The following is a 25791-nucleotide window of genomic DNA, read 5'->3' on the forward strand; positions in this document are numbered from 1 at the left end:
GGTCCGCGGGCCGCACACTCAGGCCCGCGGAGCCACCGCCCCCCGGCGCCCCGTGCCCGACGGCGGGGCCGGCGGCTCAGGCAGCGCTCGGCGCGATCACTTCCGTGTCAGGGCAGGCACCCGCCGCCCTGCCCGCTGCCTGCACCCTGCACCCTCCACCCTGCTGCCCGCACCCAGCTGCCTCCGCCCTGCTGCCCGCTGCCCGCTGCCTGCGCGCCCAACCCACGCCGCCGCAGCGGGGGAGCGGCAGCCGGGGGCGGCGGGGCGGAGCAGAGCCGCCACCACCCCTGCGGGCAGCAGCTGCTGCGGCAGGGACAGCGCCAGCCCTACTGCCCGGGGGCCTGGGGCTGGTAGTGCTTCCTCCCCGACCCCGGCCACCGCTCTCTCCTCTCCCCGCCGCTCCCCCTTCGGCCGCCGACCGAAGCAGGCCCGCCCCCCGGCCGCACCGGGGGCTGCCGCGGCCGCGCCCCCCCGCCCCGCCCGGGCAGCGCCGCAGCCTCTCCCGCGGAGGGAGGCGGGGGCAGTGTCAGTGTGCAAAGTGGGAGAAACTCCCTCCGGCTCGCTCGGGGGGACTGGGGAAGATTTGTAGCTTTTGTAGCTTTTCTCTTTTTTTTCCTCCTTTTTTTTTTTTTTTTTTCTCTCGCCAGAAGCCACGCCATCAGCAGGTTACCGGCGCCCGCCCGCCCGCAGGACGGGACCCCATTGGCACCGGCCGTGTGTGCATGCGGCGGGCGCCCTCTCTGCCTCCTCCCCCTGCCTCCCGCCCCCCGGATCATTCTATACCGGGGGAGCTGTGCACTGCGGTCCCTGCTCGGGGAATCGCTGCTGCTCTTCCCATTCGTCAGGGGCTTTCCAATCACCTGCCTCTGCCACCCTCTCCGCTCCGCTCTTTGTACTTTATTTTCACGTGCTCTTTACTAACACGGCTATTTTTAAATTCCGCTCGGATTTATTTCTCTCTCTTTCTTTCTCTCTAATTTTTCTCTTTTTTTTTCCCTTTTTTTTTTTCCAGGGGGTGGGAGGGGGGAGGGAGGTTAACGTTTGCATCTCCCTAAGGGAAAGATCCCACCAGCCAACCCAGCTTCGCCACTGCTGCATCCATCCATTCATTTTTATGGTCACTAACAGCCTATCCCGGTAGTGGAAGGTGCAGAGAAGTGGGAGGCAGGGAGACAGAGAGAGAGAGAGAGATCCGGACAGCGAGAATGGCCGAGAGAAAGAGGAACTGGAATAAAGAAGATGACCTGCCTGTGTATCTAGCTAGGCCGGGCACGACAGCCCAGACACCGCGACAGAAATACGGGGGGATGTTCGCCTCCGTGGAGGGGGCCTACGAGAACAAAACCATCGACTTCGACGCCTACAGCGTGGGGAAGAAGGGGTCCCGGACCCCGCGGAGCGGCAGCCGGCACGACATGCTGGACGGAGGGGACAACTACAGCGAGACCGCCAGCGACATCAGCGAGATCTCCGGCTCCGTCATCAGCTCCCCGGGAGACCGGGACGACAAGACCCCGGGCGTGGAGATCAAATACCCCATGGGGAAGGAGCTGCTGCAGGGGCAGGACAATGGACAGGTGAGCGGGGCCCGGGCAGGGGGGGAGGGAGCCGCCGCCCCCGCTCGCCGGGTCAGCCGAGCCGAACCGAGCTTGCTGTGCTGTACCGAGCCAAGGCGAGCTGAGCCGAGCCGAGCTTGCTGTACCAGCTAAGCCGGGACGAGCCGAGCTGAGCCGAGCTTGCTGTGCTACGCCGGGACGAGCCGAGCCGTGCCGTGCCGCAGAGCCCCGCTCGCCGGCGCAGGGGGACGGGGGCCACCCTCGCGGGGGAGTTTCGGCACGGCAGGTCGGGGAGGCGCGGCCCTCTCCTCCCCGGCACGCTGATGCTCCGGGAAGAGCCCGGCTGGCTCCTAAACTACCTCACTTGGCTGAGCTCAGCGGTAGCGGGAGGGAGCCGAGAAATCGTTTTCCTTTGTAAGTGATGGCGATGAGTTTTCTCCGTTTCCCTTCCTGCCCGTGCCGGGGGGCGGGAGGGCAGCTCGGGTCCCTCGGCACCTCCCCTCCGCCCCCCGGAACAAAGCCGAGCCCGCTGCACTCCCAGGCTCGCCGGGGAAACTCCGCGGAGCCCTGTCCCAGGCACAGCCCCAGGATCCGCCCCGCCCCCCCCCCCCCCCCGACTCTGCCCCTGCTCCCCCCGGCTCCCCGTGCGCCTGCATTGTCTCCCCGGTAGGGAGCGCGGAAGGCCGGAGGATCGGCCGAAACCTCTGCCCTGGCTTCCGCACCTCTGGAGCTGCAATCTGGACTCATATTGTAGACTCAAGGGAAAAGTGAGCCGGTGGGGCTGGCCAGCCCCTCACAGCTGTGCTTCTCCATCTTAGCCCTGTCAGAGGCACGCCGGCTGGAGGCAGACCCCGGAGGCTGCCTCTCCTGGGAACCGGGATTGTCATTGATTTCCCCTTAGAAAGAAATGAGGCCTTGCAGTGATGTCTCTGCATGGATGCACCCTTTCCCATAGTACCCAGCCTGGAGCCTCTATGGCTTGTCCACGCTCTGCTCTTTCCACAGGCTAAACTGAGAGTTTTCCACTCTTTTCTCCCCTCTTCAATTTGAGCGTGAATGGGGTGCTGGTTTGCTCTGGTCTGGGGCTTGGGTGCAGGTGCCACATGACCTGCCGTGCAGCCCAGTGAGTGCCTGCTGCAGTGGGACACTGGAGCGAGCAGGCAGGGCTTGGTGGGTCACTGTGCCTGGGATGCTGCTGCTTTCTCTGCAGCGACCTCAGGGTTGCCCTCAGAGGCTGCCAGCTGCAGTGCAGTCTTCTCTTTTCCTGCTCACCTGAACTCCCATTTTTTCCATCAGGACCCTGGGGCAGTGGGAGGGCACAGCACACCCCATCTTAGCACATCCCTGGTGCTGCCTCCCCATCTTTCCTGCTTCCTAGTTCATTCTGGGACTCAGGGTAGTGAGCACAAATGCATACTAAGTCTCTGGATCCCACTATACTGGCAAAGTTGACCAAAGTGGAGTGAGAAGGAGCTGAGGGGTAAAGCAGGCAAGATTTGGCCGCTGGCTTCAGAAGGTGCAGTGTAAGCAGCAGACATATGTGACCCCTGTGCCATGGTGTCCAGAGCTTTTTACAAGCTTCAAGTGGTGATACTGGGGAAGATGTGTCAGGGATGTGGCCTAGGTGGTAAATGCCTTGTATGTGTATGTCACGGGGGTGGCTGTGCTAAGAGTCCCAGAGTGCGTTGTTGGAGGGATTAACTTGGGTGCAGCTTTGCAGTGCCTTTTACCCTTCCTGCAGTTGTTCACAGAGCCTTAATCAAGCACCATGGGTGGAGGGAGGCACTCTGTGAGACAAAAAGACAGAAGGGTTTCAACTAGACACTTAACCTTTCCCTCAGCTGCTGACATAGCATCCACCTGGCCTGGCCTGGTTGTGCCATCACCCATGGCCTCCCTGAGCACAGAACAGAGCAGAGTGTGTGACACTGGGCCAGTGACAAGGAGGGCAGAGCAGGACAGCGCTCCTGGGGTCAGAACCATTGGTGAGGACAGAACAGGCAGTGCCATCAGGGACAGAGCAGGCAGGGTTATTAGAGGCAATGCCAGGGGACAGAACAAGGCTGTGCCATCAGCGTCAGTGCCATGGGAACAGCGCAGGGCAGCGCCATCAGGCTCAGTGCTGTGGGGACAGCGCGGGCAGTGCCATTGCCATGTGCTGCGCAGCAGGACCCACCGCCGGGGGTGACCCACCGCCGGGGGTTCCCCGCCGCTGTCCCCATCCTGCGGCAGCCCACGCGTGGGACCCGCCGGTGACCTCAGCGTGCGAGCGGGGCGGTGGCGGAGCTGGCGGGGCGGCGTTTCCCAGCGCCGGTGCGGGAGGGAGGGAGGCTGGATTGATGGGCTGTGAAGGGGGGCCAGGCGGAGGGGTGGGGGGACAGGAGGGAAGGAAACGCTTCCTGGGTTGCGCTGAGCGAATCCTGCTCCGACCTGCAGCCGGGAGGGCGCTGCTGCCGCCGGCAGAGGCAGCGCTCGCCGACCCCCCCGGGAGCCTCGTCCCTGTTTGATTGCAGCCGGAAAAAAAAAAAGGTGCCGGGTTTGCCGGGCTCCCCTTCCTCTGGGCGACGGAACTTCGCCCCCATTCCACCGCTCTGCTGGGTCGCCCCTGCCCCGCCCCATCACCCGACCGGGCTCCGCATTATTATTCCTCTCAGCACCGTCGGCGTTGTTCGGTTGGGCTCGGCACGCTCTTCGGGTTCGTTGCGTGCGCCCGGCGTTAGCGAGAGCCGACATGTCGTACCAGGGCAAGAAGAGCATCCCGCACATCACGGTAAGCGGCCCCGGCGCTCCTTTGTTAGCGGGGCGGGGAAGGGCGTGCGGCGGGAGCGCCGCGGCCGCGCAGTGCCCGGGGCGGCGGGCAGATCCCGGGCTGCGGGGCCGGGGCTGCCCCGGGCGGGGGCTGCGGGCGCCGGCGCCCTTCCTCCTGCTGCTGGAGCTCTGGGCGCGGAGTGATTTTATTTTAGTTTTTTTTTAATTACATTTTTATTTTATTTTTTAATTGTATTTTCCCTCCCCTCCCTTGCCCACTGCACAGCCGGGGCTCAGCGCTGTGTGCTCTCTGCAGCCCGGGGCGGGGAGGGCAGGGCCGCCGGGGGGCTCGTCCCGGCGCTGCCGGGGCCGGGGGTGCCGCCCTCTCGAGGAGCCGGGCCCGGGGAGGCTCGGCCGCCGGGCGAGGCAGAACAAAAGAGGGAGGGGACCACCGCAGCACAACGTGCCCCTGCCGCCGCCCCCCGCAGCGGGCAGGGGCAGCGCAGCCCCCCGGCGGGGCAGGGGGCGGCGGGCCGGGAGGAGGCTGGGGGTGCGCAGAAATGGGAGGTGGGGGAGCGTGGGGGTGGGGGGAAGCGTGGAAATTCAAAGAGCGCCATGATGCCAGCACCAACACCTCTGCGCGCTATTAATACATCAGGCACGGTGGGGATCAGGAGTCAGAGAGTTAATCATAACCATCCTTTTCCTATCGGTGCCTGTCTCCCGCTAGATGCTTTTAGACCCAAGCAGAGCTACAAAAGAGCGTGCTTTCCATGCCAGAAAGAAAGGACCTGGGTTCTTTGATACAGTATGTGATTTCCCTAGATACGCAGGATCTGGGGATGTACGAACTGGGATAAAGAGCTGGCGAGGAGAGGTGTTTTGAGGGAAGTCACACCCCTAGCTTGCTAATACGGCAGAGGTTTTCCCCAGCACCTGTGCTGGTCTCCGGGTTGCTGCCTGTATTCCTGTTGGGTGGCTGGATCAGTGGGTGATGGGGTCACGGCTGCTGTGGCACCTGGGGCAGAGATGAGTGAGGAAGTGGGGTGAGCTCAAAGATTGCTTGGGTTCGTGAAGCTTTCCCTAGAAAGCTGGCACAGTGCGGCACGGGGCAAGTTTCCGTGGATGAAGAGCGGCTGCCTGGTGGGTGTGGCACCTTCCTGAGCAAACCTGGTGGTTAACGGCGTTATTGGAGGCAGTGTTACAAGGGTTGTAAGCTCCTCAAGGTTTTCTCCATATTCAGAAAACATCCTTCAGCCAAAATATTTGATCTGGAGGGGAACAGCCTCCTTCTAAAAGCACAGCTTTATGTTACCGAAGTGCTGCATTTATACATGTCTCCACTATCAACAGGCAGCAGTGCCTGGTGGCCAAGGCTGAGCCTGGGTGTTGCAGTGGCTTTCTGGGTGATGGCTCCTCTTGTCTTGGTCCTCAACGGGTTGTGTGACTTGCAGTTACTCGGGGCATGTCTGGCCTGGGGGAGACCCTGGTTGTCCTCTGGGTGAGTGTCAAGTGCTTTGTACATGACTCGACCTTTGCTGACAGCTGGAGTGTAGCAGGTTCCTACCCATAGCTAGTTCTTTGCTCTCTGATTTGGAATAAAATAAGAAATTGGAAGAATTTGGCAAGGCAAGTCTTTGCCTTGGAATCAACAGTTCGTTTTAATTTCATCACTTCTCACAAATTTCCTTCTCTGGGGAGAGGAGAAAACCCAAACCTCATCCTGTTCTCTTTGAAATGGGATGTGTTGAAGTTTCTATAAATGAATATTCATTAACATTAGTATTGAGTTTTTTGGCCAAATCAAAAGCATAAATTAATATAAGTGAAGTTGGCAGGCATCAGGGCTGGACTGCCTTTTTTTTTTTCTTTTTATGTTTTATGCTTTTGGCCCTTTTTTTCCTTCAGCAAAAGCAAATCAGGCACTCTGTATTATACCTTGTGCACACTGCTCATCCCACAAGTGCCCACAGGATCTGTCTGTGTGTATCGTCTGAATCCCCATTCCAGTGTGATAAATTTGATGTTTCATCCTGCCACTAAGGAAATACACTGTAGGTTCGAGCCTTCTGGGCTCTAAGGAAATGCTTTGTAAAAGTATGCAACAACAGTGATGATGAAGTCATATAAAAATGTCATTTGTTACTGTTCTTAACATTTCCCCCCACTCACACTCCTGCTTTTTGGAGCTACACCAGTGCCTGGTAGTTGTGAGAAACTAGTTTTTGACAGTGTCCTGTGTTCTGATGCTTTGCTGTGGATTTTCCCACACCAGGCTGTGTTCCTTGCATGGGACCAGGAGCTGTCCTGAGCACACAAGAACAGCATCTAGCACCGTGCCACAGCATCCAACCACAGGCACTGCCAGTAATCAGTAGCTGGCCAAAACTACTCTCTGGGATCAGGTCTGCAGTATCAGGAACTTTGTGTAGGAAGAGGCAGAGGCTGGTTTGACCTCTGATCAGCGTGGGAGCAGATAACCACTTTTGGGAAGGCAACCCTGTGGTATCCTTTCTGGGTTACTCCCCTTGGTGCATGTGGGCATAACTGACTCCTTGTGCTTTGTCTGACCATGCCTTGCCTCCTGACTCCTTTCAGACAGAAGGGCCTGACTGATACTCCTTTGACCCCTTTTCCCTGAAGCAGCTTTATTCTGCCTTCCCTTCTCCCTCGTGGTAGAAACACTGTGTTGCAGATAGCCCCCCTTTGGCACTGAGCATCTCCCTGCTCTCATTTACCAATCTGCACCTGTTTTTTTTTTATTTAATTTCATTTCATCTGCCCCATTTTTTTCTTTTCCATTTCAGTTTCTGAAAGTTCATGCTTCTTGCAGTTTGTCCCATTCGTGACTCTCATGCTGCCCTTTATGCATCCCACACAGCATCCAGGCTTGCTGCTGTTGGTGGAGCACCAGCACTTCTCCAGTGTAAGGTGCAATTCAGATGTGAGTCAGAGTGGAGAAACTGGATCCCTTTCACTGTAAATACGGTGGGAGGGGAAGGACCTCTATATTTGAAGCACCAGGATGGTCTAGTGATGCATTGAACCAGTAAGTGTAAGCACTTCAGTCATGTCCTCTGCACTGTGTTGAAGTCCTTGGAGGGGGGGGTCTCAAACCACTGATTCATGAGTTTTAGCTGGGGATGGAGCAGGGTGTGCATAATGGAAGGGTGGCCAAGAGTGCATCTACAGGAGCACATTTCTTAGCCTGTGTAGTATGGACCACATCCATTGCTGAGGTGTTTTTCTGCATGAGGTGGCAATCTTTTGTGCTTCAGTTGTGCAGGATGTTCTCATGCAGACCAGATTTTCCAGGATATACCCCCCTGCTCATTGCTATTATACTCCTCTTGTGCAACACATTACAGGGAATCAACAGAGATGATGATACTGAAATATCTGTTACAACTTATTTTGGCTTCTTTGTTTTGGTAGTGCTTGGCACTTTTCAAGCAAGGCCTGAGCCTAGATGAACTCAAAATTGCAGCATATACAAAGCATGTGGCATGTAAAATGCATGTTGCAGGACGTGTTAGTTGCAGCAGTAACTGCACCCGCTGAAACATAATCTGTTTGAGCTCAGTGAAGAGGAGGTGTGAATACAATTCTACTGAGCAAAGGCAGAGTAGCTAGTCACCAAAGCAAATGCAAGGAGGCATTTGGGAGAGGAAAATGGTGCCCAAATCTCTTAGAAAATGGGAATAATCTTCCTGGGAATGGTCCAAGAATTGGCATATGAATGGGGAATGGCACTGCTGGTCCTCATCTGACAGACTGTAAGGCATGGGGAGACAGCTCAAAAACGTGGTGTTACGGAGGCTCTCACTATTGAGCATAGCAAGAAAGGAGAAGAGTTGGCACAATGTGAAAGAAGAATCAGATGCAGAAAAATTGAGAGGCTGAAGAAATTCAGAGGAGTGGGCACAGAGAATAATTTGAGTTGTTACTTTTTGAATTGATGTGAAGAGACATGAGAAATAAGTAGACTTCAGCTGAAGACAGCAGAACACTTTGAGAGAGAAAAAATGCATTTGTCTGGATTTCTACTGTGTGAGACACTAGTTCAAGACAGAAACTATCTGTTTGGCCTGAACAAAATGCTGGGGTAATGTGAGGTGTTCTGGTGTGAAACATTGAGAGAGCTGCCAGCTAATTCACTTTGGACACGAGGGGAGACATGTCCTACAGATGCAAGACATGGTGAGTACTTGGAATGGTGAACCAAAGCCCTTGTGTAGATTTGGATCTATTCAGGGTTTCGATCTATTCTGTACCTCCCCTGGCCATGCTTTTTTACCACCCACCTTTGTTTAACAGTAGGAAGCTACACTCAGATTGATGTGTGACTTGCCAAAAGTGTTTGAAAAACCTACTGAGTGCTGGGCATGGGAACACTGTCTCATGTTATTCTGCTATTGACGCAAGATTTGGGTTGATTTAGACAGCACATTTTGTCCTGCTTTAAAACACCAAGGCCTGGGACTTCTAGATCTCTTCTTACTCTTTGTAAGAGTAATCTGTTATTTTGTTATTTTTCGTAGTTTTGTTATTTGCCTAATCTTCAAGATTACATTTTCCCATCTGTTTCTGTTTAATAGACTTGTCCTCTCTCAGTTTACTTGTCTGTCGATGTACATTTGTGAATTCACATTGCGTAGTGGACTGGCCTTCAGCCTGGCAGCTGTTGAGATGCTTTAGTTGCTTCAGTATAAGTTTCTGGACTTCCAGCCACCATTTCCATCATTCTGTGACATGTCTATTCCTTTCCTTTTTCTATAGGAGAAGAAGTGGCCACAGTGTTCAAACCAATTCCATATGGTGACTTAAATTACATTCAGAGTAGGTCCTTCTGGGGACGTATCTGTGGAGACTGAAACCTTTGGCAGAGGGACAGAAAGAAGGGTTTGGGGCAGTGATTCCTTTAGCTGCCACTGCAAGTTCATCAGTCAGTGCCCTCAGAAGGGCATTAGTGTTCTCAGCATCATAGCTGGTGCCACCACAGGGAGGTGAGCTGTGCTTTGCTGGAAGCTGGGCGGGTTTGGAAAGGGGAGAGTGGCTGTCGGGGAAGATAACGGATGCAATGTGAGGTGGTTGTCTGAGTCTTCTTACAAATACTGAGAGCGACCATTGCCAATTAACTGCTTTCCTGACAAGGGGTCAGAGTCTGTTGTCTGCTTCACTCCCATTTCTTTCATAATCAGGCATTATATAAGTGGTAAAAGGGGGAAACTTCCATTTTCCTTTATGGGAGCCAGGAGAACGAACCCACTGGCTTATGAAGCACTTGAGCATTGTGAGAGTTAGTTGAGATAAACTTGCTTTTTGTACATATGGGAGAGAGAAATGGTTTTGTATGTATGAGAGAGAGATGGAATAGAGATGAGTAGCAAAATAATTTGCAAGTTTCTAATCTTGCTACATGTAGATATGGTGGCCTTGTTCCCTGGAGCAGAGGTACTTTGGGATTATGTTTGCTGTCACAAGACAAAAGTTTTGATGTCTAGTGCATGTCCTGCTGAGGTTTAAGGCATCAACTCTTGCTTATGTTACTACTGAATAATAAACATCCCTGCTGACTTCAGTGAAGTCTACACTCTGTGTATAATCTCCTGTGTGTAATAGTGAGGACCCAAGTAAAGCTGATCACCCTTGCCCACCTTGCATGTGGCTGGCTAAAGCAGGAGGCAGTGCTCGAGTGAAGAGGCTGTGGAAGGGTTATTTGTGAACCAGTGCTGATACCATGTGAGGGGATGTGCAAGCATCACAACTTGCTTTCACTGGCAGAATCAGTAGGTGAGGCAGTATAGGCAGAAAGTGTCTGAGTGCAAACAATGCGCATGTGCATCCACTGCATTTAGTCAATAATGAATTATCACTGCTAACATCATACTAAAGGCATTTTCTACTATTCTGTTTGCCTTGCATCCACGACCTCTGTCAGAGAAGGGATTCTTTATGGTCTTAGCTGGATTTTGACTGTGACTGGTGCCAAGGCAGATATGTCCCAGTAACCTGATGAAGGTCTCTGACTGGAACTTAGATAAAACACATCTTCAGTTCAGTGGCAGCCAGCAGCCAGCCATGCTGTAAATGTCTGTTATTTTTTCCCAAGCTTAAGCTTTCCTGTGAATGGCTTCCTGGGATTTTGAGATCACCTCTAATTGACGTAACCTGTGTGTAACCCAAGGGATGGGTATAGCAACATACAATGCAATGGATTCAGCCCTCCAGCCCATACTTAGGTGAAACCCCTGCTGATGCCAATGAATATTGTCATGAATAAGGTGTTTGTTGTGCTTCCCTTCTGAAAGCAAAGCAAAGATGACATTTACAGTGAAGAAATCCCCGTGGAGTTGGTAGCTGTAGGAGTAGCCCTTTTAGACTGTGTGATTAAGCAACGAAACTGCCAGTTGAATAAAAAGTCAGGTCTCGAAAGGGGAAACAAAAGAACATCAGATCTTTTAAATGAATAAAGATGAATGAATACATTGGCTACAGACCAAGATACAGTATTACTACAATCAACGTAATCCTTCCTAAATTAATTGCCATATACTAGAGTGCATTTATTAAGAAAAGAACCTTAAAAGCAGGGTTCTCCATTAGTGGCCTATCGGAAATGATACCTCAAGGATAGAGTGTTTTACAAGGAATTCCCGGAGTTGATTCAGGGTTCACTCTAGCTAAAAATTACTTCCTATGGAGAGTAGCCTAGACGTGAAATTCAAAAGGAGGCATAGCACTGATTAAAAGCAGATCTTCTATAAGCAGACAGTACTTCATGAAATCCCATTTACAGCTCTTTGATCCTTATGAAAGGATTTTAAGCAAACATTCCTCTTGGGAAGGGTGTCTTTCTTCTTTTGCCATTAAGTTTAAAAATGTTCCTTATTTGTAAGTACTTTGCTAAAAGCAAAGTAAAAGGTAATTTAACTGTATTGTATTACAGCTGGGTCTGAATCTGACCAGCTCTGACAAAAGGCAGCCAAATACATCCACCAAAAAAAAAAGTGTCTTGTATATGATGGGAAATAAGTTTGCAAGAAGGAATGCATGGAACCACAGAGGAGTTTCGAGTGTCTCCCTCCACTGATTGCCAGTGGGACTCTAGCCTTTGAGAAAGGGCTCCCTTGCAAATAATCTTCTTGTGGAGATTTGGGTAATCAAAGACAAAAATATCGACCTGTATTTTTTGTACCTTTACTCTAATCTGGGGATACTGTGTCTTCTGTAACTGTCAGTGGCCTTTTTAGAGCCTTAGTAATAAAGAATTCTGCCTCTCAAATGCTAAAAGACTGAAGATCAGTGTCTTCGCTGCAAGTGCGATAACATAGCTTAATGCCGTTTTATGTCTGTTGCATTTGATCTGATGTCTTTTAAACCACATGCATTTATAGACAGGGAACTGGAAATACAGGTGGCTTTGGAATTTAAACTATTTTCAAATGGCTATTTAGCATAAAATCCTTAGTCATCTTCAGGGCTCTTGACTAATCTGGGTTGTAGAGAATGCAGCTATTGTTACTCTGGAGATGTAAGGACAATGTTATATTCTAGTAAGTCCTTAGAATTATGCAGAGGATGAAATCACTGCTGAGTGTTTTCTCCTCCTCTAGGCCTGGAAGATCTGCATTTGAGTGTTGCAGAGACTTTTTTGGTTGTCAAAAGCTGCAGTGCAGCAATTGTAAAGGTCCAAACCAAGAATGAAGCAGCACTTTAGACCTGTATGCTGAGTATGTTATATTAAGTTAATTGTAGATAAAATGTAAAGCAAACCGTAAATAGTCAATGATTTACTTGATTTAGAGGTGAAGGTTTAATAGGTAGACATACCATTTGTGGAAGAAAAGCAAGGATGTAATAGCATATATAGGAATTTCAGTCTGGACAGATGCTGCTATTTGATGATAAGACCACTTTTGAAATCTCTTGGAATCTTTTCATATGGCTAGAATATATAATGGCAAATGGCAAATTAATTCTTCCTTTTTTTTTTTTTAAACTCCATCTTGTATCATAGAGGCGTGGTTTTCTCTGACGGGTGCTTGCAGGTGCAGTACATGGGTATCGATACTGTAGAGAAGTGTGTGGCTTGCTGTAACTTGTGCTGCATTGTATTTTGACATGCTGCACCAATTTGAAATAGTGTTTAGTAAATCTTGTGGCAGTTTTATTTCTTCTATATTTTTTAGTAGTCCCAAGAAGCAGATTGAGAACTGCATGTGTAAAAACTATTTGAATTTTTGTCATGTGTAATATTTTTAGATGCCTCTAGTTCTGAGGGGAGTGGGTGAATGAAAAAAGGCTAATTTTAAATTTCTTTGCAGCTGCTCCTGGTCTAACATTTGGATCATATTTTCAAATAACCCAGAGCAGAGTGATTTGCTGCCCAAGGGAATTTGACCTCACTTGGACTTGCCCAGGCCCCAGTGCAGGATTGAGGACCGTGACAGGCCTTGGGCTTGGGGTCTCGCAGGTTGGTCAGGTGCTGCTTCTCTCTGCTGGCCTTTGCCATTGGGGCTCATGAAAGCGTGGACATGCTTCACAAGAGCTGAGCCGAGCTGAGTGAAAAATACCAGCAAAACAGGCCATTTGTACAAATTGTGCCAGTCACCAGCTTACAGATGTTTCGGGTTGCTCTCTCTGTAGTGGAAACAATAGTTGTGAGGGAGCGACAGCCGCCGCCTCGAGTCTGAGCAGCCAGCCCCTCCTCCTGCAGCAAGGGAGCTGAGTTTGTGGCATCTCCTTCTGCTGCCATGACAATTGCTGTCATGTCACAGACTAAGCTCTGCAGCTTTGCTGCCAGGTTAAGCAGGAGAAGCTAGACTGTGATTAGGAAAAGATGATCAGGAAAGCAGCGCGCAGGGTTTGAAGGTGAAGGGCTGTGAGTAATAGGAGTGGCTGTTTCATACTCAGCAGTGAGGTGAGCTGGGAGGTGCCAGAGCGCTTGTAAAATGGAGCTGCAGGGGAGACAGCAGATATGCACTGTTACTGTGCTGATGCTGTGTTATATATAGCCAGGCATAGAACTCAGAAGCAAGCAGCAATGTGGAGGAGAAACACCTTTGACTCCAACACACCCCACAGTGGCTGCGGAGCATGGATTTACAGTGGTGCTTTCTGCATCTCCCATGCCAATGAGAGTAGGGTTTTTTCCCCTTGAATCTTGGCACCTCATGAATTGCTCAATATAATACTCCCTCTCTGTTTTGCCATGTTCCCGCTGTCTGTCCTTGGCAGGCTGGAGGGAGGAGAGGGTCTCGTCAGCTTCCCTTGGCTTGTGCTGGAAAGAGGTGGGCTGGCAGCTTCTTGTGCCAGGCCATGCACAGAAGGCTTGGTATGGAGCCCTCAGGGCTCGGCAGGCAGGGCAGCAGTGCCTGCTACATCTGTCATACATCTGAATAGAAAGGTGGCAGCCACCCTAGAAAGGCAGACACTACTGTCATCTCCTGAGCCGAGTGATGAGCCCTTTGCTGTTTGCATTGTGAGAACATCAAAGGTCAGTGAGTGGCTGAGGGTACCTCTGAGAGCTGGGCAAAGAGAGTGTTCTGCCTAGAGGGGATTACAGCTGGGAAGGAGAACTAAGGGCCAGCACTGCCTTGATTAGTTCAGGAACTTCAGCTCACTCTTCCGTCCCCCTGCTGCTTTCCCCAGGGGACTGCAGTGTGTGTCTCTCCTCCAGCCTGGAAAAGGGAGAAGAGGACCCTGGTCTCTGGTTTTTCTGGGCATTTGTCATTTGGTAAGAAAACTACAAGCAGCCTGCCTGACATCTTGCCCCTGGTAAATAATAAATGGCTCCTGACCACGCACAGCCGGCTGCGTGCCTGAGGAGGCTGACCTACTTCACAGAGCCTGTGTGTGCCCAGATTTCTGTCCAGAATTTCACTGCAGGGACCTAAAGCAGTGCAGGATCACCCAGGCACCAGTGGCAGGGTAGCAGTGATGAGGGATGGCAGTGTCCCTTTGCCTCCAGGCCAGGGCTGTGCCGGTCCCTGAAGCCTGTGCTTAGGCTGTGGTAGGGAACAAATACTCCATGCGAACCAAGGATTTGTATGAAAGTTTATTACATGAAAAATACAGCATATTCCTTGTCAATGTTAACCAGTGCCTCCTTTCTAGTAATTTATTTTTGTGTCATTTTTTCCAGCCTGTTCATGAAAATACATCTATGTGGTAGGTGCACATAGGCATTGGATGCTGGTGCTCTGGCTAAGGACAAGCAACCTCTGGTCCTGAGCAGGTTGTTTGAGGCAACTTGGGCACAGTGTGCTGCTGAGGTGTCCATATGGCACCAAAACCTCAGCTGGGTTGCTTGTGCCCATCAGCATCATCTGTGTCAAGGTACTCTGCTTTGCAACAATCTGTAATGTGTCCTACAGGCATACTTGGCAGCTCGAGCTGCTTGGGAGAGGTTCCAACAAAATTATTTTTCTTCTGAATCGGCTGATTTGCTGTAATAGAAACATGTTAGAGCTATTTCCACACCTCTCAGGTCCTGATGAAAGCTGGGCGAGGCTCCACGACACCGTCCCCAGCGGCTTGGCAGTCTACCTGGGGAGTATCAAGATGTGTGTTTTTTTGGCAGCCTAGTCTCCCATGGCTTCCTATACCCAGCTGGGAGAATCTTAGCCACAGGCTAGCTCAGGTGCAGGACCTGCTTCCTTTTGCAACAATTCTGAATTGTTTGTATTTTCTTCTGGGGTGTCAAGAATTAAAATTTTGAAAGTCTCTATAAAGTGCAGGTTTGTTTCACCAGAATTTCTTACATCCTCCAAAATTCAGAAGATGGTGAGACTTTGTAGCTAAACGTTCAGTAATTCTTTATGGACTGTAAGTAAGACTTAATTTAATGACTGACTCCATAATTGAGTAGTCTTGAAACTGCATTTGTATCCTTTTTAGATTAGATTATTCTAATGCCTAGTTTTGTTACTTGTATATGTAAAAACATATAAAATCCTTATGTCTACAATTATTTTTTCTGGAGTTGTGCTTCAGCTTTATTTTAGTCTGTCTTATTTTCCTTGCCTGTTACATTTGTTTCTATGCATTATGCATCTTCTCCTAGTTTAAAAGCAGTAAACTGTAGAACTTCTTGATGAGCTTGCAGATTTTTTGACTCATTAGCAGTGACAGATGCGGTGCACTGGTAGCATTGCCTGCCCGTATCAGTAAGCTCTTGACTCTTGTAACTGGACGGTATTAATGTTTAGAAAGGCAATTGAATGAGCTTAAAAAGAGCTCACAAGATGGTGGTCTCTCCAGGTCAGCAGGCAGCATAGTAAATCATCATGGTGAGGAGATGCAACTGCCAGCACGTGGCAAAATAACTTATTACCATTCCAGCTGCTGATTCGCAAGTCCTGCAATTACAAGTGACAGTAGGGAGGCTGGGGAGAAAACAGGGAGCCTGCTCTGGCAAATTCCAGATGGAGGACTTGCATTCATCTTCATCCTCTAATGACAGGGTGACAACATCTGAGGCGAGTCCTGGGGGGACATATGTCATCACACTTCTGTGCCTTGGTTCCCCCCCAAGGTTGTCTTGCTGCTGCAGCACGTGGAGAAAAGCCTCAGACCTTCTGTGTACCTACTCTTTTGTTGTGCACTGTATGTTAAATGTCTTTCACCCCCCTTCTTTCTCCCCTTAAGAATGTCTGTTTCTTCCCTTTTGCTTTTCTACAGTGATGCAGGCTGTAGAGGCTTTGAACCTGCAAAATTGTTCAAGTACAAGCTGAAAAGTCAATATGCAGCATGTAACTGAGAAGTTACATTGTAACACCCCTAGCTCTGCCCTAGCACTTTTTAATGAATAAATTTTGAGAGATTTATTGTTTATTGTTGTTCTGGTTTTATAGATTAAGAAATATATCAACTTGTTTGTTTTCTAAACTGGAAACTCAGGACATTCATAGTTTATATGCCTGAGTCATATTGTAATTAAACCAGGAATTAAATCTGGAGTGAAGAGTATAAAGCATGGACAAAATGGAAATTCTGAGTTATTGTCTGGTGAGCCAAGGGAATAATTTATAATAAATGGCGCTTTTTTATGTATGAATGGGAAAAGAAGATTCTGACTGCTTTAGAGTTTTACAGCATTCACAGTCACTTGGCAAAGGTCTTTCCAAAAGCATTATGTACTTGTCATGGTTTAACCCCAGCTGGCAACTCAGCTCCACACAACCACTCCCTCAGTTCTCCCCCACCCCACAGTGGGATGGGTAAAAGTGAAAAAACTCTTGGGTTGAGATGAAAACAATTTGATAATGGATATAGAATAATCATAATAGTAGTAATAACATTAATGGAAAGGAAATTAAAGAAGAGAGATCTAAAATCCAAGAAGGACAAGTGATGCACAATGTAATTGCCCACCACCAACCAATCAATTCGCAGTCAGTCCCCAAGCAGTGCTCCTGCCCTCAACCTCACCCTCAGTTTTATTGCTGAGCATGATACCATATGGTATGGAATATTCCTCGGGCCAGTTGGGGTCAGCTGTCCCAGATATCCCCCCTCCCAATTCCATGTGCACCCCCAGCATCCTCACTGGTGATAAGCAGAAAAGGCGTTCACTCTCTGTGGGCCGTGCTCAGCAATAACTGAACCATCCCTTTGTTTTCAGCACTGTTTTCAGCACAAATCCAATACACAACCCATACTGGTGAGGAAAATTAACTGCCCCAGCCAAAACCAGAACAGCACTGAAGTTACAGACTTTCCCTGTGTTTGAGTAGGTAGCGGGTGCTGGCATTTCCAGTATGACTTCTTCAATGGGAGAGTTTAAATACTGGTTCTCAGGAATATGCATGGGTAAAATTTGTTTTCTATAAAATGTATTTTTTAAGAACAGAATGTAACCATTTGAACAGTACCCCTGCAGACTTGGTATTTTGAACAGTTCTTCATGGGAAAAAATGTTTGCTTTCTGGCACTTTAGAAAATACAAAGAACTGGTAGCTCTCTCTGCTGTTGATATAATATTTCAGGTGAACCAAACTTTGAAGTCTGCCTCCTGTCCTCATTCATGGAGTGAGTGAGATACAGCACAGAGTGGCCCCAGTTCATCAACATCCTTTGATATGCAGGAGTCACAAATTGACAACACTTCCTTCTTTGAGATTTTGGTCTGTAACTCAGAACAGGAGGCACAAGCTGTGGGCCACATCCCTTGGCTGCTGCAGTGGAGTGGGGTAGTTGACCCTGCTAATATTGTTAAAGGAGCTTCCCTGGGTAGGAATTTCTACATGGCAGGGCTAAGCAGCCTCTCCTGACCTGGTCCCTTCCCGTTCCAAGCTCTGTTACTCTTTCAGAGGTGCTGAGAGTCCCAAGTGAGCTCAGCTTGGCCATTGCAGAGTTGAGCGGTTTCTTCTGGAGACTTCTCTTCCCTTTTTGACCTTTGTGCAATAGGGTGGTAGTGAAAGGGAGATGTAGTGGCATTTAATGTTTCCATGTGCAGTGGTTTCTGCCTTGAGGAAAAAGAACTGTGATGACCATGGGGTGTCATGTTCCCAAAGTGACAAATAAACAGTGATATTATGGTTTTCTTCTCCAGTATCTATGTACCCATATGAATTTGTAGTGTAAGCCTTTATGTAGGGTGTTTGATATTAATGGCTTTCAATATAATATGAGCATATTTGGTGTCACCAGTATGTTATCATGTTTATTTATTTCAACAAACCCACATTTGTTCCTTTTTTTTTCCCTCCAGAGTGACCGGCTACTCATTAAAGGTGGAAGAATTATCAATGATGACCACTCCTTCTATGCAGACATATACCTAGAAGATGGACTTATAAAGTTGGTTTTACAAAATATTGAACTTTTTTTGCATGTCTGTTAGCATAGACTACTGTCATTTCTTGATGGTGCTGACCGGAAATCTTGTGTACAGAATCTCGGTTACCTCTAGATGTGAAGCCGTAGTAGAGGAGTGTGAAATTATTAAATTCTGCCATTTTATCTCTACTAAGATTAGATAAATAGGAAATTTCTTTAGTGTAAATTGAAGGTATGTGCTTTTCGAAGGGAATCCTAATTTCTTCCATAATGGTCAAGGCAAGTAGGCTCTCTCAACACAGCTTTTTTCCCCACACCTAATCTGTGCAAATGCAGCCATGCCCTAAAGGATTGTACAGCACAGAAGTCTGAAATATGCCCCATATTGCATGGTGTAAATGGGGACCTGCTACTTTTCAGTTGCCCTTTTGGTTAATGCTGAAGCGTAGCACGTTCTGTTTCTACAACATTGAGCCTGAGATTAGGTCAGTTGATTATAACATGGTGCTAAGAAGACCAAGCTTGTGGGTTTGATCCCCGTGAGGGCTATTCACTTTCAACTTGATGATCTTTGTGGGTCCCTTCCAACTCAGTATATTCTATGATTGTTTGTTGTTTCTGTGTCCCTTTTCATGCCTGTAAATGGTATATGATCTTAAAGCATCACACAATTAGAAAGAAAATCTTACTCATTTATCCGGCTATAAAATACAGGAACTGGGAAAGTATTTGCTAAGTGAAAAACTTGAAATACCTGTTACTGAGAGCCTGAGAAGCTGTAACAGAGGAGTCCATGCACTCTGCTGGTCCTACCTTGGCTTAGTGGAGATGAGGGTCTCTAGCTTTGCAAAGTTATGTTGTGTGTATGAGTACTCTGATGGACCCAAGGATCAAAGCCTTTTTCTTGATTGCTAAACATTTTCACTAGTGACCTGAGAAGCTTGGTCTCCAGAGGCCATAACTTAAAGCACAGAAACATAATTATAGTTATCTGTTTAATAATTAATGACCTACTTGTTTTCAGAGCTCCTTTTCTTAAGAATATATCATCAGATTAAAAGTCCATTTCTTTATATGACTGTGGCAATTTACATTATGATGATTCAGGTTATTATAACAGAAAGAAATCTGAATACTTTTATCCATGCTTTTTTTTTAATACTTTACTCTGCCTTTCCAGTTGTAGTATTACTTGCATTGCAGAAGTGACAAAGGAGCATATTGTTTTAAGTGAAGAAGACACAAAATTCTGAACATGTGGGTTTTTTTTAATAGCATCAATCAACCAAGCTGTACTCCCTTTGATAGGTATTTTAGTTGAGTTTTTCTGTGCTTTTGTTAGTTTGAATGCAAATCTCCTAGTAACACTTGCAAGCATCATAACTGTTTTAACAACTAAGAGCGTGAGATGCTGAGAGTCTGAAATTGCTGTGAATTTTTTACTTTGATTCCAGAAATACAATGGTGCTTGGTAGGCAGGTTAGCAGTGCCAAGCTTTGACCTGCCCTTGTTGAGTGCATGGACTCCCTCTAAAATCCTTGTGTGGATCCCTACCTCCAGAAGGCGTCTTGGCTGCCCAAGATAGCTAGGATTAATAATGAATAGACAGGCAAAATCTTAGTTTTTAAAAGGGCTTTATCTTTGCCCAAGGAGGCTGTTCAGCATCCTGAGTCATGCCTGGTTTCCTGGATTGAGGTGGCCCAAGACTTTTCTTTGTAAACTGTGCAAGAAGTCTTGCTCTGAAAAAAACAGCTAATTTGTGAGGGCTACCTGCTGCGAGATGAGCTTGGGTCCTTACTATGTTCAGATGATAAATTTTGCAGCCTAAGGAAGCACTGGGTTTGGTCTCCAGCTGGAACTGCTCACTGTGTCTGAATATTTAACATCATTGTTAAATGTGGCTCAAGATCCTCTGGAGCAGGACCTTGAACCTCAGTCATCCACATTTTAGTTGATGCTCTAACTCTCCAGCTGCAGATCCTTCTGATAATACAGAATTCTTGCCACAGAATGGAGCAGACACCAAACCACTCAGCCCAGAAAAGGCAATAGTGTCCTCGTTTTGCTGGGATATAAATGATCTAGATTAATTTTCTTACTCTGCAGTGGAAACTGATTGGAAAATAGAGGGTTGGGTTTCTCTTGCAGACTAATGAAATGAATAGGGTCTTTTAACTCTTAGGTCCCTGCAGATTGCTTTGCAGAGAAGAAAGCAGATGTAACTTTGAGTGTGTTTGAAGGTTAGCTACAATTTGGAGAATAGTAGATTCTTTTTCCTACCTATCAATGCTCAGACTACCTCCCTAGGTACAAGGGAGCAATGGTGGATTTTTCCTACATGAAACTTAAGCCCTTCACACTCAGGTAGCAGCAGAGAGGCAGTTCTCTGGTATCTAAATAGTAGTTTAAATATTTGGTAATTTAAATTGCCACTGGCATATAAATAATATATTTTGTGTACATCTCTCCTGCCTCTGCTATCACATGGGGAAATGAGCCCTGGTCTCAGTGTGAAGTGGCAGGTCATGGTCTGGGGCTTGCTGTCCACTGCTCCATCCCTGCCAAGGGGAAGGGTTGGGTCCCTCTGGGCTTGGAGGAACTAACAAGTATGCAGGGTGGGTGTCTGGTGATGTGGTCTCCAGAGCTCCACGTGACTGGCCAAGTTGGGGAGAGCCTCAGATGCCTGAAGGAGTCCTGGGCTTGATGACCATAGAAGTAACTCCACAGAGTTCAGGGGGAGGTTTTCAGCTTTCTTGGGTGAAGCTTGTGAAGAGCTGAAGCTTTCTGTTTCTGTTGTGCTTTAATCAGCTCATGTACAACAGAATTTACCAGCTTGTTCAACTGAAAATGATAGACAGCATCAACTTTCCGTGGGTCTGAGTTTTCTAGTAGCTGATGTAGCAGAAAACCAGCTCAGACTTTTGTACAGAGCCTAAAATACAGTTATCTGCTCTATTATATTTTTTCACCCACGAGTAACTGAGCGCCATTCTTATTCACGTACACTTTGAATTAATGAATGAGCAATTCAGGAATCCTGACTCCAGTCACATTATCTCCTACTTTCTGTTCTAGTCAGTCAGAATAAAAATAACCTTGAGTGTCAGTGAAGATCAGCCTTCTCCCAGCCTTAATCTTGATGCCAGGGCGAGAGATGAGACAGAGTTCTGACAGGTAGTAATGCAGTAGCATCCACAAAGACCATTTGGTCCCATGTCACTTGAACATGGATGATTTCAGCTGAATAAGCTGTTACTCAACCATACACTGAAAATAAGGAGCACTGAGTAATCAGAAAACTTCAGTACATAGTTAACACCCTTTAACTTGGTTAGAGTATGTGTCTTCTTGAATAGGTAACTGGTAGATACTGATTGCAGAAGCAAACAAAAATTAATTGCTTTCGTATTTTTGTGAAGTTTTCTTTAATATTATTCTCTAAGGGCATGCTAGTTCTTGGAGTACAGTGAACACTTTGGACATATTCAAAGAAGATTGGTCATAGTGAATTTTTTTTTCCAGTTCAGTTTTTTAGCCACACAAATGCTGCACAAAAGTGGAGGGTTGCTCTGGTTAAAATCTTGGGAATGGATTCAACTAACAAAAGTTAGTCCAACACCATTATTATAAGCAGGTCTGCCTAACTTCCTGCAAGCACTCTACTCGGTGGAGTGCCTTATGCTATGCCTTTGTGAGTCAGATTTTAAGAGCAGAGGAGCTTCTTGCGGCTTTTGTTTGCACAGTTGGATGTGCTGGGCAGCTGCTGGCTTTTGCATACACATCAGTTCCCTGTTTGTCAGGGTGTTGTTAACACTGTGCGGCTGTAAACAGGTTATGACAAGCTCCCAGTGCTCTACATGTTGCCAGACGTGGACTTGTACGGTTTCACGCCATGATATTATCAGCTCTCCTGAGAAAGCCCTTTTGGATTTGTTCAGTGCTGGGTGGCTGAGACCTCAGCTCGGGATGCTGGCAGGGAGTTTGCTCCAATGGCGGTGCTTCCCTCCAACCAAGGCCTGGAGCACTGGAGGTGACATTTTTGCATAGCATATGAAACAAATTCTTGACCTCTTGGGGCTATTTATTAACTCTGGTGGTTTGGCCAAATTCCAATGTGAATAATTATCCCTGTTTTTTTTTTTCACTGGTTTTAATTAACAGTTATATTCACTTTTAGTTCTAGCTTGTCTCAATTGGCTGTTAATCAGTTGCTGTGTTTTGATCTGTAGGTGGGAGTTGCATTTTAATATGGGAGAAACAGATTCAGCAGCTCAGATGTCTGGGCTATTTGTTTAGATGCGGATAAATGTTATTTTATCCCAGACAAAAGGAAATTAAGACAGGGACTGTGTCTGTAATATGAGATAAACTAAGTGAACTTAGAACTACCTTACAGTTATCACTAAGCCCAAATATATTATGGTGTAATAGTGCAGAGACATGGCTTCAACACAGACCATCCCTTTCCCCGTTTGGCACCCTGGAAAGCAGACAATAAAAATGCAGTGTGGGTTTAAAAGTTAAATGTTAATTTATTAGTAGTTGTGTCCCTGAACATTAAAAGTATTTTGTGAGTATCTGGAGTTTCCTTAATATCAGCATGGAGATGAGATAAATATTTTTAATAGTGAAAAAAAAATATCCCACTTTGAAGACCTGAAGGGAAAAAAAGGGCAACAGTTAATTTTCATTTTTCCACACAGTTATGTAGATTGTTTCACTAAGTTTTAGCTGGAAGAGGAGGATGAAGAATATGTCACATGGTAGATTAAAGGTGTTTAGGTCTCTTAAATATGTATTTTTGTATCTTAGGTTATTTAGATTTCTTTTGCATAAATTTGCATTGCTTGATGACAAAGTCATTATAACACTTTCTAATGTGCCTTGTGCCTCTGCCATATATTTACAATTCCAGCTTGCTGTCATATTTGTTCTGTGGTTTTTTGTTTTCATTTTAAGAACTTAATATACAAAACTGGAGCCCCTGAGAGAGCATTAAGCGTACATAATTCTGATTGCTTAAAGATAGGAATCATATAAAAAAAAATCAATTTTTAATGCTGGTGCATTGCAGCTCCTTTATTGGCCACTAGAGTAATGCAAAGTGAGCCAAGCACACAGCTCAGCAAGGCAGCTCTCCTGGACTTTGTTCTGCCAGTGCTGAGCAGGATGGCTGGAGTGAGTGCTTGAGCTTCACCTTTCCTTTGGGCACCTTTCCTCCTTCTGTATGGCCCCTGGGTTCCTCTCCCCTACATGCTTCGGGTAGCTTCTGTGCGCTGTGCTTATTTGTTCAAGTAATACTGGCTTTTCTTGCTGTCCAGGCAAATAGGAGAGAATCTGATTGTTCCTGGAGGAGTCAAGACCATAGAGGCAAATGGGCGCATGGTTATTCCTGGGGGAATAGACGTCAACACTTACCTACAAAAGCCCTGCCATGGGATGACTGCAGTTGATGACTTCTATCAAGGCACAAAGGCAGCACTAGCAGGGGGCACCACCATGATCAGTGAGTACTAGCAATGCTCTCTCTTCCCACAACAGGCTGAAGCCTGTGTAGCATGTGTGGGGATAGCAACTGGAGGCTCCATACTGATTTTATGAGATCTTCTGCAATGAATCTTCAAATTTCTGGGCATGTTTGAGATCCATTCATCATTTTCACTCAGGGTTGGCCTGAAAATGAACCAACCCTCAGAAAGAAATAGCAGCATGGGGAATTGTGTCTTGGATTTTCCTCTGAAATACAGAACAAGCACTGAGGGGTAAAATACCTACTCTTGGGATTTTTGAAAAACAGTGTAGGTAGTGCTGTAAGTGTATGGCACAGAAAATCTGACAAAGGTCTGCTGTTCCCACCTAAGTGCCGTTTCAAGGGCTTTGGAAATAACAAATGTTTATTTATAAACTTGGAATTGACAGCAAGAATTGAGGAACTCCTTCCCAGAGATGTCCTGGAGGAACATCTTTCTTGGTGGAAGATAAAATTAATTGTTTATAATTGTTAAAGACCTTTCTTCTGTCTACCAGATGGTGGGACAAGATTTAGCTCTTTCCTACTAGCAATGACTTGGCCTTGGTTAGACTTTGTGAGGCAGTTGTTCAGGTGACGTAAATTGTCGTAGCTTCCTTGCGCGGAGAAGCTTCACAGTGGAGTTTTACTCCCACTGAATTGGGATGTGGCTTTTTTTGCTGAGTGGTGTAATCTGTTACCTGTGTTCAGCAGCAGGTATTAGCTGAAAGAATCTCTGGCAATAAGCACAAAATGCATTGCTGTTCATTCCTTTTGTTAATAGTTTTTTCAGTCTATGTTCTTCAGTTGAGGCTTCCCGTGCAGTTAGGCTTGCAAATGCCACTGGTAAGCCCATCTTGCTTTGTTTCCCTACTAATTTTTGACCTAGCGATGCAAAGAGAAGTACATACACATAAGTGGTTGTGTCTTTATGTCAGCAGGCATTGTGGCATCATTAGTTGCAGAAAGTCTTGAGGCAGTGAAGATGCATGGTTGCCCGGCATTCAGTCTCCCGTATAGTGTGGCTGAGTGTTTGTGCTCAACGTCATCCCTCTTCAGACCTTTGGCTGTATTCCCAGTTTTGGCTGCTGAGAAAACATTGAACATCTGCACTGATGTATTGGTAGGGCAGAGTGAGCCAATTCAGTGACTACAAGGCACTGGTTAATAATTGTGCTTAGTGCGAAATACATAGAAATGGACACATCAGGCAAGAAGTACAGCGAAGTCCAGAACCTGTGCTCTCTTACAAAACAGTAAAGGGAAAGAGAAATGTTTCCTAAACTGTGAGGTATTTGGCTCGCCCTTTGTGTATGTGTTGATGCTGCACCAAGCATGTTGCCAGACTTACCCTTAATACAAACTGTTCACAAAGTCTGCTGCACCTGAGACAGCAAGACCTGACCAACACTCTGAAGGTACAGTCTGCACGCAAACTGCCTCTGAGGCTGCTGTTTCCAAGGCTGAGATGCTGGAACACTGCTTACTCACAGGCACTGAGGAATTCTGAACAGTCTGCATGCTGTCCAGCTAACAGACAGTCAATCTCTTTTTCAGTTGACCACGTGCTTCCAGAGCCTGGTTCGAGTTTACTGACCTCCTTTGAGAAGTGGCATGAGGCAGCTGATACCAAATCCTGTTGTGATTACTCTCTCCATGTGGACATCACCAGCTGGTATGATGGGATTCGAGAAGAACTGGAAGTACTGGTGCAAGACAAAGGTTAGTTAGTGAAATATAGTAATATTTTTTGGTTTTATTGAAATATCATATGGAGGTGAAGTTTTGAATTATTTTAGTGAATGCACAGGCACTGGTTATGCTGCCTTGCACTACCTTGAACTTGTATTTTCACTTGCTGCTGTGTAAAATGGGCATAAAGCTTTGTGCTTATGTATAATTTTGTCCAATATAGGCATGGAATATGAAAATGTGTTGGTTGTCATATACAAATGCGTCATTTTGTGCTTGCTTGTTCATGTGAAAATAGGCTCACACATTGCATAGGTATGTTTTATTTGAAGGTAAAACTCGAGATCAGCATTTAGGATAATCAGCCCAGTCGCCTTAGATGCTCTGTTTAAAGAATGGAGAAAATGAAACCTTTCAAGGTAGTGGTTCAGATTTTAACTGGACTGGAATCTGTGATTCAGCTGCCTCAAAATGAAGTCCAAATATGAAGAGCACATGTGT

General features: G+C 47.2%; 1 protein-coding gene across 3 annotated transcripts in view; it reads left to right on the forward strand.

The window, feature by feature from the left end:
* Positions 1-777: 777 nt before the first annotated feature.
* CRMP1 (collapsin response mediator protein 1) overlaps positions 778-25791 on the forward strand; it is a 53474-nt gene continuing 28460 nt past the window's right edge. Inside the window, exons 1-5 of one of the 3 annotated variants that reach the window (XM_027686330.1) lie at positions 3975-4326; positions 5035-5112; positions 18022-18110; positions 23411-23595; positions 25156-25320. In XM_027686330.1, the coding sequence (XP_027542131.1) occupies positions 4288-4326; positions 5035-5112; positions 18022-18110; positions 23411-23595; positions 25156-25320 (556 nt within the window). In that variant the 5' untranslated portion in view covers positions 3975-4287. Of the gene's footprint in view, positions 1578-3974; positions 4327-5034; positions 5113-18021; positions 18111-23410; positions 23596-25155; positions 25321-25791 lie in introns of those variants that run through there. The other 2 variants (XM_027686329.1, XM_027686331.1) reach the window with 2 other exon arrangements.

Source organism: Neopelma chrysocephalum, unplaced genomic scaffold (assembly GCF_003984885.1).
Source record: "Neopelma chrysocephalum unplaced genomic scaffold, ASM398488v2 Primary Assembly neopelma1_71, whole genome shotgun sequence".
Lineage (NCBI taxonomy): Eukaryota > Metazoa > Chordata > Aves > Passeriformes > Pipridae > Neopelma > Neopelma chrysocephalum.